This window comes from Mirounga angustirostris, unplaced genomic scaffold (genome assembly GCF_029215605.1).
Source record: "Mirounga angustirostris isolate CCGP_5_RB_7025 unplaced genomic scaffold, mMirAng1.0.hap1 SCAF_5, whole genome shotgun sequence".
NCBI lineage: Eukaryota > Metazoa > Chordata > Mammalia > Carnivora > Phocidae > Mirounga > Mirounga angustirostris.
The window spans coordinates 151,362,440-151,374,767 of NW_026991713.1; the positions used below are offsets into that span (position 1 = coordinate 151,362,440).

General features: G+C 43.7%; 2 protein-coding genes and 1 long non-coding RNA gene across 10 annotated transcripts in view; 1 reads left to right on the forward strand and 2 right to left on the reverse strand.

The window, feature by feature from the left end:
- Positions 1–11,794, reverse strand: part of PARN (poly(A)-specific ribonuclease) — a 305,400-nt gene extending 293,606 nt beyond the window's left edge. For 7 of the 8 annotated variants that reach the window (XR_010411849.1, XR_010411850.1, XM_054507517.2 and 4 more), the window contains exons 1-6: positions 11,483–11,794; positions 10,914–11,116; positions 9,328–9,407; positions 8,772–8,839; positions 8,606–8,687; positions 1,683–1,743 (exon numbers count right to left, since the gene is read on the reverse strand). Coding sequence is in view for 6 of the 8 variants with exons in the window: in XM_054507517.2 (XP_054363492.2) it covers positions 1,683–1,743; positions 8,606–8,687; positions 8,772–8,839; positions 9,328–9,407; positions 10,914–11,116; positions 11,483–11,649 (661 nt within the window). In the remaining 2 variants the exon portion in view is untranslated. The remainder of the gene's footprint in view (positions 1–1,682; positions 1,744–8,605; positions 8,688–8,771; positions 8,840–9,327; positions 9,408–10,913; positions 11,117–11,482) is intronic. The other variant, XM_045875009.3, reaches the window with a different exon arrangement.
- Positions 6,556–8,599, reverse strand: LOC135364535 (uncharacterized). Its single transcript, XR_010411854.1, has 2 exons — positions 7,455–8,599; positions 6,556–6,754 (listed from the first exon to the last, which is right to left on the reverse strand). It is a non-coding gene; the product is annotated as an uncharacterized LOC135364535 (long non-coding RNA).
- Positions 11,795–11,887: 93 nt separating the features above from the next.
- Positions 11,888–12,328, forward strand: part of BFAR (bifunctional apoptosis regulator) — a 31,908-nt gene continuing 31,467 nt past the window's right edge. The window contains exon 1 of the mRNA XM_064592575.1: positions 11,888–12,036. The gene's annotated coding sequence lies outside the window, so the exon portion shown is untranslated. The remainder of the gene's footprint in view (positions 12,037–12,328) is intronic.

Consider the following 12,328-nt stretch of genomic DNA (forward strand, 5'->3'; position numbering starts at 1 on the left):
TGGGACACTAATGAACTTTCCACAATGACGCAATTGGAAAATCACGATTGTCAGCAATACTAATTGTTCCATGCAAGAATCATCAGTCAATGCTAAAATTAATTGGTGAAAAAGGTGATCAATATTGTTAACACCAAGAGCTGCATGACATGAACATCCTTAGTATCACTGAACGGAGTACTTAAAAATGGTTAAGATGGTAAACAATGTGTGGCTTTTTCCACAATGGAATAAACAAGTTAACATCACGGGTAACGAGACGAAGTAGAGAAGGACAAGAGGTAGTGCTGTCAGCGTGAGAAATGCTGGAGGTGGGCAGTTAGTGGTGATAAGACCCATGATGGGTAGAGGATAGAGATGGCTAAGGGGACGTACAAGCAAAGACTGCTGTGTGCCTGGTCAAGAAACAGACAATATGGAGCATTTGCTGGTCATCCCTGTGGATGCTGATGTCACCCATAATGAGGAGGGAGGTAGGAGTAGAGAGAAGACAGTAAGCCAAAGCCAAGGCTGTCCCGAATGCCACGCTCATGAAATGGGCAGAAAAAGGAGATACAGAAGTGGTGGCACATCCCTGCCAACAGGGGCTCCTGGGCAGAGGGAACCCAAGCGGCTTGCAAGTAGCGTGGGGGAACAAGGAGACCAATGGGATGCCTGCCTGGACAGACCAAACAACAAAGGTAAAACCACCTGTGTTCCAGAGGGATGCAGGGGCAGGGGAGCAAAAGAGGAGTCCCCCGGTTCCATTCCAGGCCAGGAAGTGAAAGACACTTCCAAGAAGACTATCAGGAGAAAAGGGTCTGTAACACTTTTCAGGAAATAGAGGAAGGAAAAGCACTCTGGTGGGGACTTGAATGCCCAATATTCACTCACGAATGTTAGGGTCACTTCCCTGACACAGCAGAGGACTCATGCTATACACGGGGGATTTGAAATGAATGAGACACAGTCCCTTTCCTCAGGGTGTCCGCACACCTGTCACACCACCCAGTTAGCTGTCATGACCGTGCTGTCTACGCAGACTTTTTTTCTCCCATGAGAAACTACCTCCAATTATAAAACAAGCACTGCTTGAAAAAGGGGGCTTTTCATTAGAGAATTACTAGCATACAGCTACTTTTTAAAGTATTCTGCTGCCTGTCTCACTGGAAGAAAACAGGGCAGTGCTCCCCACAGGTGGCCTGTTAGGGCCACGAAGTCACACCAGTGGGAGAATAAACTCCATTCAATAAGATCAGGAGTTGGTGAGGCCTCATTAGAGCAAAATGAAGTAGAGTCTACTCTTCCCATTCAGTTCATGGTAGACCAGGCTACACTCTTTAAAAGGCACAATAAAAGAGTTTTTAAAAATTCTAAGGCTGGGGGCGCCTGGGTGGCTCAGTCGTTGGGTGTCTGCCTTTGGCTCAGGTCATGATCCCAGGGTCCTGGGATCGAGCCCCACATCGGGCTCCCTGCTCTGAAGGAAGCCTGCTTCTCCCTCTTCCACTCCCCCTGCTTGTGTTCCCTCTCTCGCTGTGTCTCTCTCTGTCAAATAAATAAATAAAATATTAAAAAAAAAATTCTAAGGCTGCACATGGTATACCAGGACTCTGAGATTCTGTCTCAGATGGCAGGCACAAAAAGATCATTCTCAACCAAATCCAAATTTACAAGCTCTAAGGATAAGCCCCATACAATCTTACCATTGCGGAAAACTTTATTAAAATCAAATCCTTGGCTTGCTAGAAAGTCAATGCTTGAGCTCTGAAACAAGAGGGAACAGAACATACATTTTGGTGATGTTGGTGGCAGATACGTGAACAGAAACAGAGAGGTAACTCACACACATAAACAAAGGCAGACAGCCAAAGTCAGAAAATTAGCATTTCTACTCCAAGGCTGCCAAATAATCCATTCATTTGCTATCTGGGCTCTTCTCCTTTAGAGCTTATAAAACAAATATCCTTCGTTTCATAATATTTAAGAAAATTATAATGGGTAAACACATATTCTCCCAAAAGGCAAAAAACTCCTGATCACTGTACTGAGTAGGAAACAATAAAAAGAAATAAAATGTATTGACAGTCTCTCACCACCAGTTCAAGTTTAAAGTAGCTCACATGTGCAAGTCATAACACATCAACATCCACCCCAAGGTTGATTCTAAAAACCCAAAATCTTCACTGGCTAGCCTTTACGTTCAAGATCAAAAATAGAGAAAAGTTCCCAGTAACAAGACTGATTACACAAATACATCTGAAACCTAGAGTGAGCCGAAATATAAACATTTAAATGAAAACATTAAGAAAATACTACCATATATGGTATACATGAATGGCAAATCACAAAGTTCTTGACTCGATGTGACTAAAGAGCATAAAATATGACTGCAGCTACTCTAATTTCTTGTTTTAAGTCAGAACACGAGAGGGTGATACACCTGAGTCATTCTGATCTGGTTCCTCATAGAACTACCTTTCCTGAACTGTACTTCGACAGGATACCATCTGTCCAGATGAGGGATGCTGTACCAGTCCTGTGAAACTCGTGATGGTATTCACTTTAGACAGGTAGCCAAAGACAAGGTTTTCTATATTTCGTAATTTCTTTATGGTAATGAAAGGCGCATGTTCTGATTCTGTGCACCACAGAGCTGTGTGTGTTTCCCCTGTCTTAGCTGCTAGGAGACGCACAGACAGTGGAGACTTTCTTTGGCACAAATTCTGTGTTCTAATCATACCATACTAAGCACATCTTCATTTTTCTTTTCTTCCCATTTTTCCTTTACTCATTTTTTAGGGTGTTGTGTTAAAAGATAAATACCATATTTAGCTTTATTAGCCAACACAAATTCTTTTTAAAATATAGCAGGATGAGGGGCGCCTGGGTGGCTCAGTTGGTTGGGCGGCTGCCTTCGGCTCAGGTCATGATCCTGGAGTCCCTGGATCGAGTCCCGCATCGGGCTCCCCACTCCATGGGGAGCCTGCTTCTCCCTCTGACCCTCCCCCCCCATGTGCTCTCTCTCTTTCTCTCTCAAATAAATAAATAAAATCTTAAAAAATATATATATATATAGCAGGATGTAGAAAAGACTATCTTAGGGGTGCCTGGGTGGCTCAGTCGGTTAAGCATCTGCCTTTGGCTCAGGTCATGATCCCAGGGTCCTAGGATCAAGCCCCACATCAGGGCTCCCTGCTCAGTGGGAAATCTGCTTCTTCTTCTCCCTCTGTTCCTCCCCCTTCCTTGTTCTCTCTCTCTCTCAAATAAAATATTTTTTAAAAAACTACTTAAGGGCGCCTGGGTGGCTCAGTTGGTTAAGCGACTGCCTTCGGCTCAGGTCATGATCCTGGAGTCCCGGGATCGAGTCCCGCATCTGGCTCCCTGCTCGGCAGGGAGCCTGCTTCTGCCTCTGACCCTCCCCCCTCTCATGTGCTCTCTCTCTCTCATTCTCTCTGTCTCAAATAAATAAATAAAATCTTTAAAAAAAAAAAAAGATAAAAAACTACTTAAAATGCTGAATTTTGTCATGTATTTCTTACCATAATTAAAAAAAATCCTTGAACCTACAAAATCTATTTGGGTTTAGTGTCCATTAGTCTTTGATTTGTCCTAAATGTACCATTTTCAGGATTCAAAAAATGAACACAGCTATTTGGAAGAACAATTTCAGGCAGCCATCAAAATTTCAAATGCATATGCCCAATGAGTCAGCAATTCCCCTTTGAGGAAATCTATAAAAAAAATCCTATAGGGCGCCTGGGTGGCTCAGTGGGTTAAGTGTCTGCCTTCAGCTCAGGTCATGATCCCTGGGTCCTGGGATAGAGCCCTGCATCGGCTCCCTGCCCTGCTTCTCCTTCTCCCTCTGCCCCTCCCCACCTTACCCCATGCCCTCTCTCTCTCTCACTCTCTCAAATAAATAATAAAATCTTTTTTAAAAATTCTATAAAAATATTCCTACATATATGTGGCACCTGGCTGGCTCAGTCAGTAGAGCATACAACTCTTGATCTCAGGGTCTTTTTTTTTTTTTTTTAAAGATTTTATTTATTTATTTGGCAAAGGGAGACACAGCAAGAGAAGGAACACAAGCAGCAGGGGTGGGAGAGGAAGAAGCAGGCTTCCCGCCGAGCAGGGAGCCTGATGCGGGCCTCGATCCCAGGACCCTGGGACCATGACCGGAGCTGAAGGCAGACGCTTAACAACTGAGCCACCCAGGAGCCCCGATCTCAGGATCTTGAGTTTGAGTCCCTCAATGGACATAGAGCTTACTTAAAAAAAAAAAAAAAAATTCCCACATATACACCAAGATATACTACACACAAATGTTAACTATAACACTGTTTAAAAGAGGGAAACTTTGGGGCACCTGGGTGGCTCAGTCAGTTAAGCATCTGACTCTTGGTTTTGGCTCAGGTCACGATCTCAGGGTCGTGAGACTGAGCCCCGTGTCAGTCTCCGTCCTAGGTGCAGAGCCTGCTTAGAACTCTCTCTCCCTCTCCCTCTGCCCTTTCCCCCTGCTCTCGCTCTCTCTCCCTCTCAAAAAAAAAAAAAAAAAAGGAACCTTTGGAAAACTTCTAAATTCTAATTAAATAAATTACATGTGAAATATGTGAAAACTAATTGAAATATGAAGAAACTGTATTGAGTGGAAAATATAAGTTACATAAAATATGAATATCAGGATTCCATATCTATTTTTTAAAAAAGGTAAAGTTAGATATACCTGTGTAGACCTATGGATACAGATGGCCCCCGACTTAACAATGGTTCAATTTAGGATTTTTCCACTTCACGGTGATGCAAAAGCAATACGCATTCAGTAGAAACAATACCTCAAATTTTTAATTTGGATCTTTTCTGTGCTAGTGATCTATACAGCACAGTATTCTCTCATGATGCTGGGCAGAGGCAGCTCCCACTCAACCACACAAACACAAGTGCTTACAACCATTCTGTACCCCTACAACCATTCCTTTTTTTCTTTTTAAAGATGTCATTTTTAACCCATCATGGGGCTCAAACTCACAACTCCGAGATCAAAAGTTGCATGCTCCAGACTGAGCCAGCCAGGCGCCCCACGCATACAACCATCCTACGTTTTACTTTCAATATGGTATTCAATAAATGACATGAGACTTTTAACATTATATTACAAAACAGGCTTTGTGTTAGATAATTTTGCCCAAGAACAGGCTAATGTAAGTGTCCTGAGCACATTCACGGTAGGGTAGGCTATCTATGATGTTCAGCGGGTCAGGAGTATTAAAAGCAGTTTTACAATGTTTTCAACTTACAGTGGGTTTATTGGGACATGCCACCATCATAAGTGGAGGAAAACTGTGTATGTATACAAGTATATAAAAGTTAGGAAAAAGGAGGGGCACCTGGGTGGCTCAGTTGGTTAACTGTCTGCCTTTGGGTCAGGTCATGATCCCAGGGTCCTGGGATCGAACCCCGAGTTGGGCTCCCTGCTCAATGAGAAGCTTGCTTCTCCCTCTACCTCTGCCCCTCCTCCCCGCTTGTGCTCTCTCTCTCGCTCATAAATAAAGAAACAAAATCCTTAAAAAAAAAGTTAGGAAAGAGGAGTGAAACAGGGAAGGAGATGGAAGAGGATATTTTTAAAAAACTCAATTACTCTACAAATAGCAGCAATGTTTTGATATTTCACAATCATTTATTTTTTATCTTCAACGAATTAAACATTTGATGCTAAGCTAGAAAAAAAGAGAACAAAAAGAGATGAAAACAATGTAAATGCCTAAAATACAGAGAACAAACTGATGGTTGCCAGAGGGGAAAGAGGGAAGGGGATGGGCAAAATGGGTAAAGGGGAGTGGAAGGTACAGGGTGCTAGTCATGGAATGAGTAAGTCATGGGAACAAAAGATACAGCATCAGGAACATAATATTTTCATAGTCTCGTACAGGTGGTGACAGGTGATAGCTACACTTGTGAACACAGCATGACATACAGAAATGTTGAATCACTATGTCGTACACCTGAAACTAATGTAATATTATTTATTAACTGTGCTCAAAAAAATTTTTTTAAGTAATGTAAATGCCTCCCATCCCGCTGGCTGGGTACACTCCCTGGAAGTGTGTGAGGTTCTGAGTCCGCCCGTTCTTCCATATCCTGCCTAGTGTGTGAGCATCTCACTATGTGTACAGACACTTATTTTACAAAGAGCCTATTACACGTTGCTCTACTCCCCAGCCCTACCTATTTTAAGGGTGAGAAGAGCTGTACAAGAGTGATTTTTGCCTAGACACAATTTTCACCCCACTCTCTGACTTTAGAAGCTAACTTCCTTATAAGATGCAACTCTGCTGCAGTCCTAGAATTTTATTATTTTTTTAAGATTTTATTTATTTGTCAGAGAGAGAGAGAGAGCACGCGTACACAAACAGGGTGAGCAGCAGGCAGAGGGAGAAGCAGGCTCCCTGCTGAGCAATGAGCCCAATGTGGGACTGAAGCCTGATGTGGGACTTGATCCCAGGACCCTTGGATCATGACCTGAGCCAAAGGCAGACACTTAACCGACTGAGCCACCCAGGTGTCCCAACAGTCCTACAATTTTATTTATTTTTTTAAAGATTTTATTTTTATTTATTTGACAGTGAGAGAGGGAACACAAGCAGGGGGAGTGGGAGAGGGAGAAGCAGGCTTCCCACGGAGCAGGGAGCCCGACGAGGGGCTCGATCCTAGGACCCCGGGATCATGACCTGAGCCGAAGGCAGACGCTTAATGACTGAGCCACCCAGGCGCCCCAGTCCTAGAATTTTAAACAAAACAGAAACCACCTTGGATGGAGGAAAAAAACAAAACAAAATTCAAAGATATTATCGTTCACCTTATCCATACAATTCACAAGTTTACATACTAAGTCTAAGCCTTTTCTCTGACTTTGCTTTTCCAGACTAAAAAAATTGTAATGTTTATCCCATTGTCCATTTTACCGTTGATTTTTTAAGATTTTATTTTTTTATTTATTTGAGAGAGAGCTAGAGAGCACGTGAGCACACATGTATGCGAGCAGGGGAGAGGGAGTGGGGAGCAGAGGGACAAGCAGACTCCATGCTGAGTGTGGAGCCTGACTCGGGGCTCAATCTCATGACCCTGAGATCATGACCCGAGCCGAAACCAAGAGTCAGACGCTTAACCAACTGAGCCACCCAGGTGCCCCCCATTGTCCACTTTAGACATGAGTCTCTGGCCTGTTCAAATCTATCATATCTTTTTTTGTTTGTTTCTTAAGGAGTGGCTGGCAACTAGAATTGCACTGAGTATTCCAGGTGTGGCCACAGAATAGCTTTGTACGACAGCCAGAGTTCTTCTGATCCACTTCCATTGCATAGCTAGAGTATCTGTACTTGTGTTGGTATTTAGAACAAAGCATCATCCCTAAGATGTCTCATTGCCAATGTCTACTTTTGCCCAACTGACGCCCAGCCAACGTCACGGAACCCACTTACATTTCTGTCTTCTCCTGGTATTGCTGGAAAACTTTATCCACACAAATTGCCAAACGGAGCCTTTTTTTTTCCCTCAGTAGGAATCTACAAATACTGTTTAATTAGTATCCCCTACTAAGGTAATTCGTAAATAGCTATTAACTGAATGCAGAATAAAGACCTACTGGCTAATTTAAGAAACCAGGTTATAAAACCAAAATTACCCTCACCTTTCCTCTTCAGCCCCAGGCATATGATTAACTTGTAATTTCACTTGCCTTATTACAGAAAGAATCTGGCATGGCTCAGTCACTCAGAAGCCTACCCTCCAGGCTTTCTTAACCTCATTACTCCTTACACGCAGAAGGGAAGAATGGCAAGACTCAAATGAACTAACTTTGCTGAGAGAGAAGCAAGGACACAAGATTCTAAGGGAAAAAAGATCATCCCTTGTCTCTAATCACATATCCATACACTACACCACTTATTCACATCCTCCTTATCCTTTATAATAGATTATTAAGAAAACAGAAAGAGGAAACTGATATTTACTGAGGTCTACCAGATGAGCTACAACTCTAAAGGCGATGTTCTAAAGGGCAACCTCCCTGAATCCTTACCTTGGCTCATAAAGTATGCCCTATCCTCCTCAGGAGGAAACTGTGGACTCTCTTTCTTCACTAGGGAACGAGGGAAACAGAAATGAGCATATGACTTTAGCCCCTTCTGGGTTCTCTTTTTTTAAACAGGATACACACATACTCTGCTCCTCTAGAAAATAAAGCTCTACCCTTGGAGATGAGTATAAAGAGAATGGGGTGGGAAGAAGCCTGAAGGACCTGATCTGTAGGTTCAAGTCAGGGGTAAGATATTAAAAGTCCCCAACAGAAACACATTACAAAGCCATGTTCCCCAAGTCAGCTTTGCTAATAATAAACCTCATGTTCTGGTTTCCATCTGCCTGTCTCTTGCTCTTACCCTGATTCTAAAGGAAAGAGGAAAAGAGCAGTGTCATTAATTTGCCACCCTAAAACTGAAAGTCGGAGAGGTGAAATGGTTTGCTAAAAACCCAGTCAGTGGTAGCATCAAATTTTAAAAAGAATTCTGATTCCACATTTCCACACTGTCTCATCAGCACTTCGTAACAGAAGACGATCAATTATGCTACCCACCTGACAAACAAACTTGACATCTGGTGAGGATCTATTGAAGGGTTTCGGGAACACATAGAAGTTAAATGACTTTGTTATATACCTGCAGAAAAGATGACAAAAGGAGACTTAGTAGGTTACATTACACCAGGAAAAAAGAAATCCGCCGCTTATTAAAACAACCTACTTTGAATCTGTGTGGTCATACTTAAAAGTGCAAAGGCCAAACTGAAACAGCAAAAAGTCCATGGAATGCTGGAAAAGGGAAACAAAACACCTGTCAAATCAGTGTTGTATATTCAACGTGAGCAAGAGTACTCTCAATCAGATGGGCTTTCTAACTACTCAATTTGACTTTTAGTAGAATACTTCTGATTACAACAGATTACACATTATGTATCAGAAGCATTATTAATTTACATTAATTAATGTTTCTTAATACTTTTCCCAATTAAGCCCCTATCCACCAACCAGAGCATCACATTGGGCCTATTTCCAAATGATTAAAATAACTACATCGTATTCCCTACAAATCACATTAACACTGAAAATACTAAACCTTCCCCAAAATGTTTTCCAGCAAACAATTATTTTTGCTGTTATTTTTAACATTACTAAAATATCATTTCACAGCGGGGGTAGAGAAGTTAACGTGCAAGTTTAATGAAAACATTTCTTTATAATTCAACATAAGGAAGACCAATGTGGGGGGGGAAAGAAGATGTTCGAGCACATCCACTTACCTTTTTAAGCTTCTGATACCTTTCTTCTGGAGTGTCAAAACCATTTGTCAATGCAGTGACTGAAGGTCCATCACTGATTCCTAATTTTAAGAAATAAACTTTTTTTTAACAGTCATGTAAAAACATCAGTCAACTATTCAATGGCGTGCAATTTCATATTCTTATGAATCAAAATTAATCAGAAATGCTCCTTACTTCACTTTTTCAAAATGAGAATTAATTTCACTGGCCACCAAGCTAAACACTGTAATAATGAATTTAGAGATGAGAATGCTTTAATTTGATAATAGGCAGTGCTAGTGTCTAAAATAGGTTTCGAAACACAATAATGATTTAAGAAAGCAATCTCTGTGATTAAATAAGTTCTGTTGCTTTCAAAAGGATTAATGCATAATTCGACATCCAAGAATCCTGAAGTATATTATTGTTAGAGTACCAGTCTTGATCAACAGTTTGGAGTAATATTTACACAACAAAGGAATTTTGAAGGTCAAAGAGAAAAATTATTTCTGGTGAAAACCGAGCTTCCCAGGGAACTGACTCCAACTAGAAACCTCATGCTTAAAGGTAAGTATCATATTTACCCGAGCATGGATTCCTTCAAAAAGGCTTAAGTTTTTTAAACACATAAAATCAGGTAGCAAAAGTGGGTATCTACACCAATTGTTCATACTGACTTCAACAACTCAGAAATTAGTTTTTTATCCAAGGGAAAATAAACTTTGCAATTGTAAGTGTTGACAAAGTGTGACACACACATACACACCCATGCTGAGCTATGCAATGAACACTTCCACTAATGCATAAAGAAATGCCTTCATTTACCTGCAAGAACCTGACCTTAAAGTCAATCACAAAAGAAAAATATTTTACAAATCCACTTATAGAAAGTGCCTAAAACAGTCAAATTCATAGAGACAGAAATAATAGCTGCCAGAGGCAGTGGGGAGGGAAAAATGGAGTTACTCTCCAACTGATACAGAGCTTCAGTTCGGGAGAACGAAAAAGTTCTGGAGAGGGATGCAAGATGATGTGAATGTGCTTAATGCCACTGAACTATAAAAAACACTTCAAGAGGGTTAAAATAGGGGTGCCTGGGTGGTTCAGTCATCAAGCGTCTGCTTTCCACTCAGGTCATGATCCCAGAGTGCTGGGAATAGAGCCCCGCATGGGACTCCCTACTCCACGGGAAGCCTGCTTCTCCCTCTCCCACTCCCCCTGCTTGTGTTCTCTCTCTCACTGTGTCTCTCTCTGTCAAATAAATAAATAAAATCTAAAAAAAAAAGGTTTATGTTATGCATATTTCACCATAAACACACAAAAAAACGTGACCTTTACCCTACCACGTGCATGTCACAGTTTAAGCCGCACCAAAACCATGATCTCGATCTGTAACCCTCAGAGCTCGAACAATCACAAACCCACCGCACCTCTTCCAGGCCTTTGAAACGTGTAAGAGGAAACGAGAGACTCCTACCACGCCCAAGGCCACAAACAGGGAGAAGTGGCCAGCAGGCAGGGGGTCAGAGGGTCAGGAGGAGCCTTAGCTATGCATTGCTAGCCCCCAGTTTGCAAGGGAGGGATACCTGAAAACTCCCCATCGATGGCGAAGAAGTCGGCCTCCTCTATGGCCTGGTACACTTTGTGAAGATTACTCTTAAAATCTGCGGAGAAACCGAGAAGAGGCTCAGAGACGGTGGCCTGGCTTCCTGCCCAAGAGCTCCTAACAGGAGAGGAAAGAAGGGCTGGGGAGATCCTGAGACCTCGGGCAGGAGGAGGAGAACAAGTCCTAGAGAGATAAACAAGACGGAAGGCATCAAGTCCCCGACGGGTGCACGGTTGGAGGGGGTCAAGTCCCGAGTGGGTGCTGGGCCTTAGGAGGGCAAGCCCGGGGGGGGGTGCTCGGGCCACAGAAGCACATGGGCCACAGAGGCACACGGCCCTGGGGGATGCCCGGGCAGGAGGACAAGGCCCCTAGGGGTGCACGGGACAGAGAGGGACAGGGCCCCCCAAAGCTCACAGACTTAAGGGGAAGCAAACCCCTGGGGGGCTGCCTCAGTCCCAGGCCCCGCCAAGCAAACCGGCCCTGGTCTGGGCCTAGCAGGCCAGGTGAGGGGGGCCGTGGGGCTCGGGGAGGTGCACGGAGGACACGCACTGCTCCTGATTATCTCCATTCTGCAGAGCGGCCGGAACCCCGGCCCCACCCCGGCCCGCCTCAGCCGTTCTACTCGCAAAGTTCCACGGAGACGGCAGTAGCAGCGGAGGTAGCAGCGGCAGAGACCGCGGCGGCGACTTCCGGAAACAGCGCGCGCCGGCGCGCATCACGTGAGCCTGCGTCAGCGACGGGGGCGGAGCCAGGCTGGCTCCTTTCCCTCCTTCCAGGGACAGAGGAGGGCGTGGCTATGGGAATCCCCAAGACTTGGTCTAGCTGGCGGGGTCAGACGTGAGACCCTAACTTCCGAAGAAATGTCTATGTCTTTTTTTTTTTAAGATTTTTATTTATTTATTTATTTGAGAGAGAGAGAATAAGAGACAGAGAGCATGAGAGGGAGGCGGGTCAGAGGGAGAAGCAGACTCCCTACTGAGCAGGGAGCCCGATGCGGGACTCGATCCCGGGACTCCAGGATCATGACCTGAGCCGAAGGCAGTCGCTTAACCAACTGAGCCACCCAGGCGCCCCAGAAATGTCTATGTCTTGACACCCAGTTGGTGAGTAAATATTCCCTGGCAATATTATGTGCCAGGCACTCTGAAACGGATGGGGATACAGTGATTTACAAAGGAGACAAAGTCCCTGACCCCGTTGGAGCTTAACTTGGGGTAAAAGGGGAAAGTCAGGCAGGAATCAAACTTGCCGCTTCGAAACACAATCAGCGCTATGAAGAGAAAGAGCCCGGTGCTGCAATAAGAATAATGGGGGGGGGGGGCGGGGGGTGGAGAAGAAGAAAAATAGGAAGGAGGGTTACTTAAGAGAGGTGAAGAGCATGCAAAGTTGAGACCT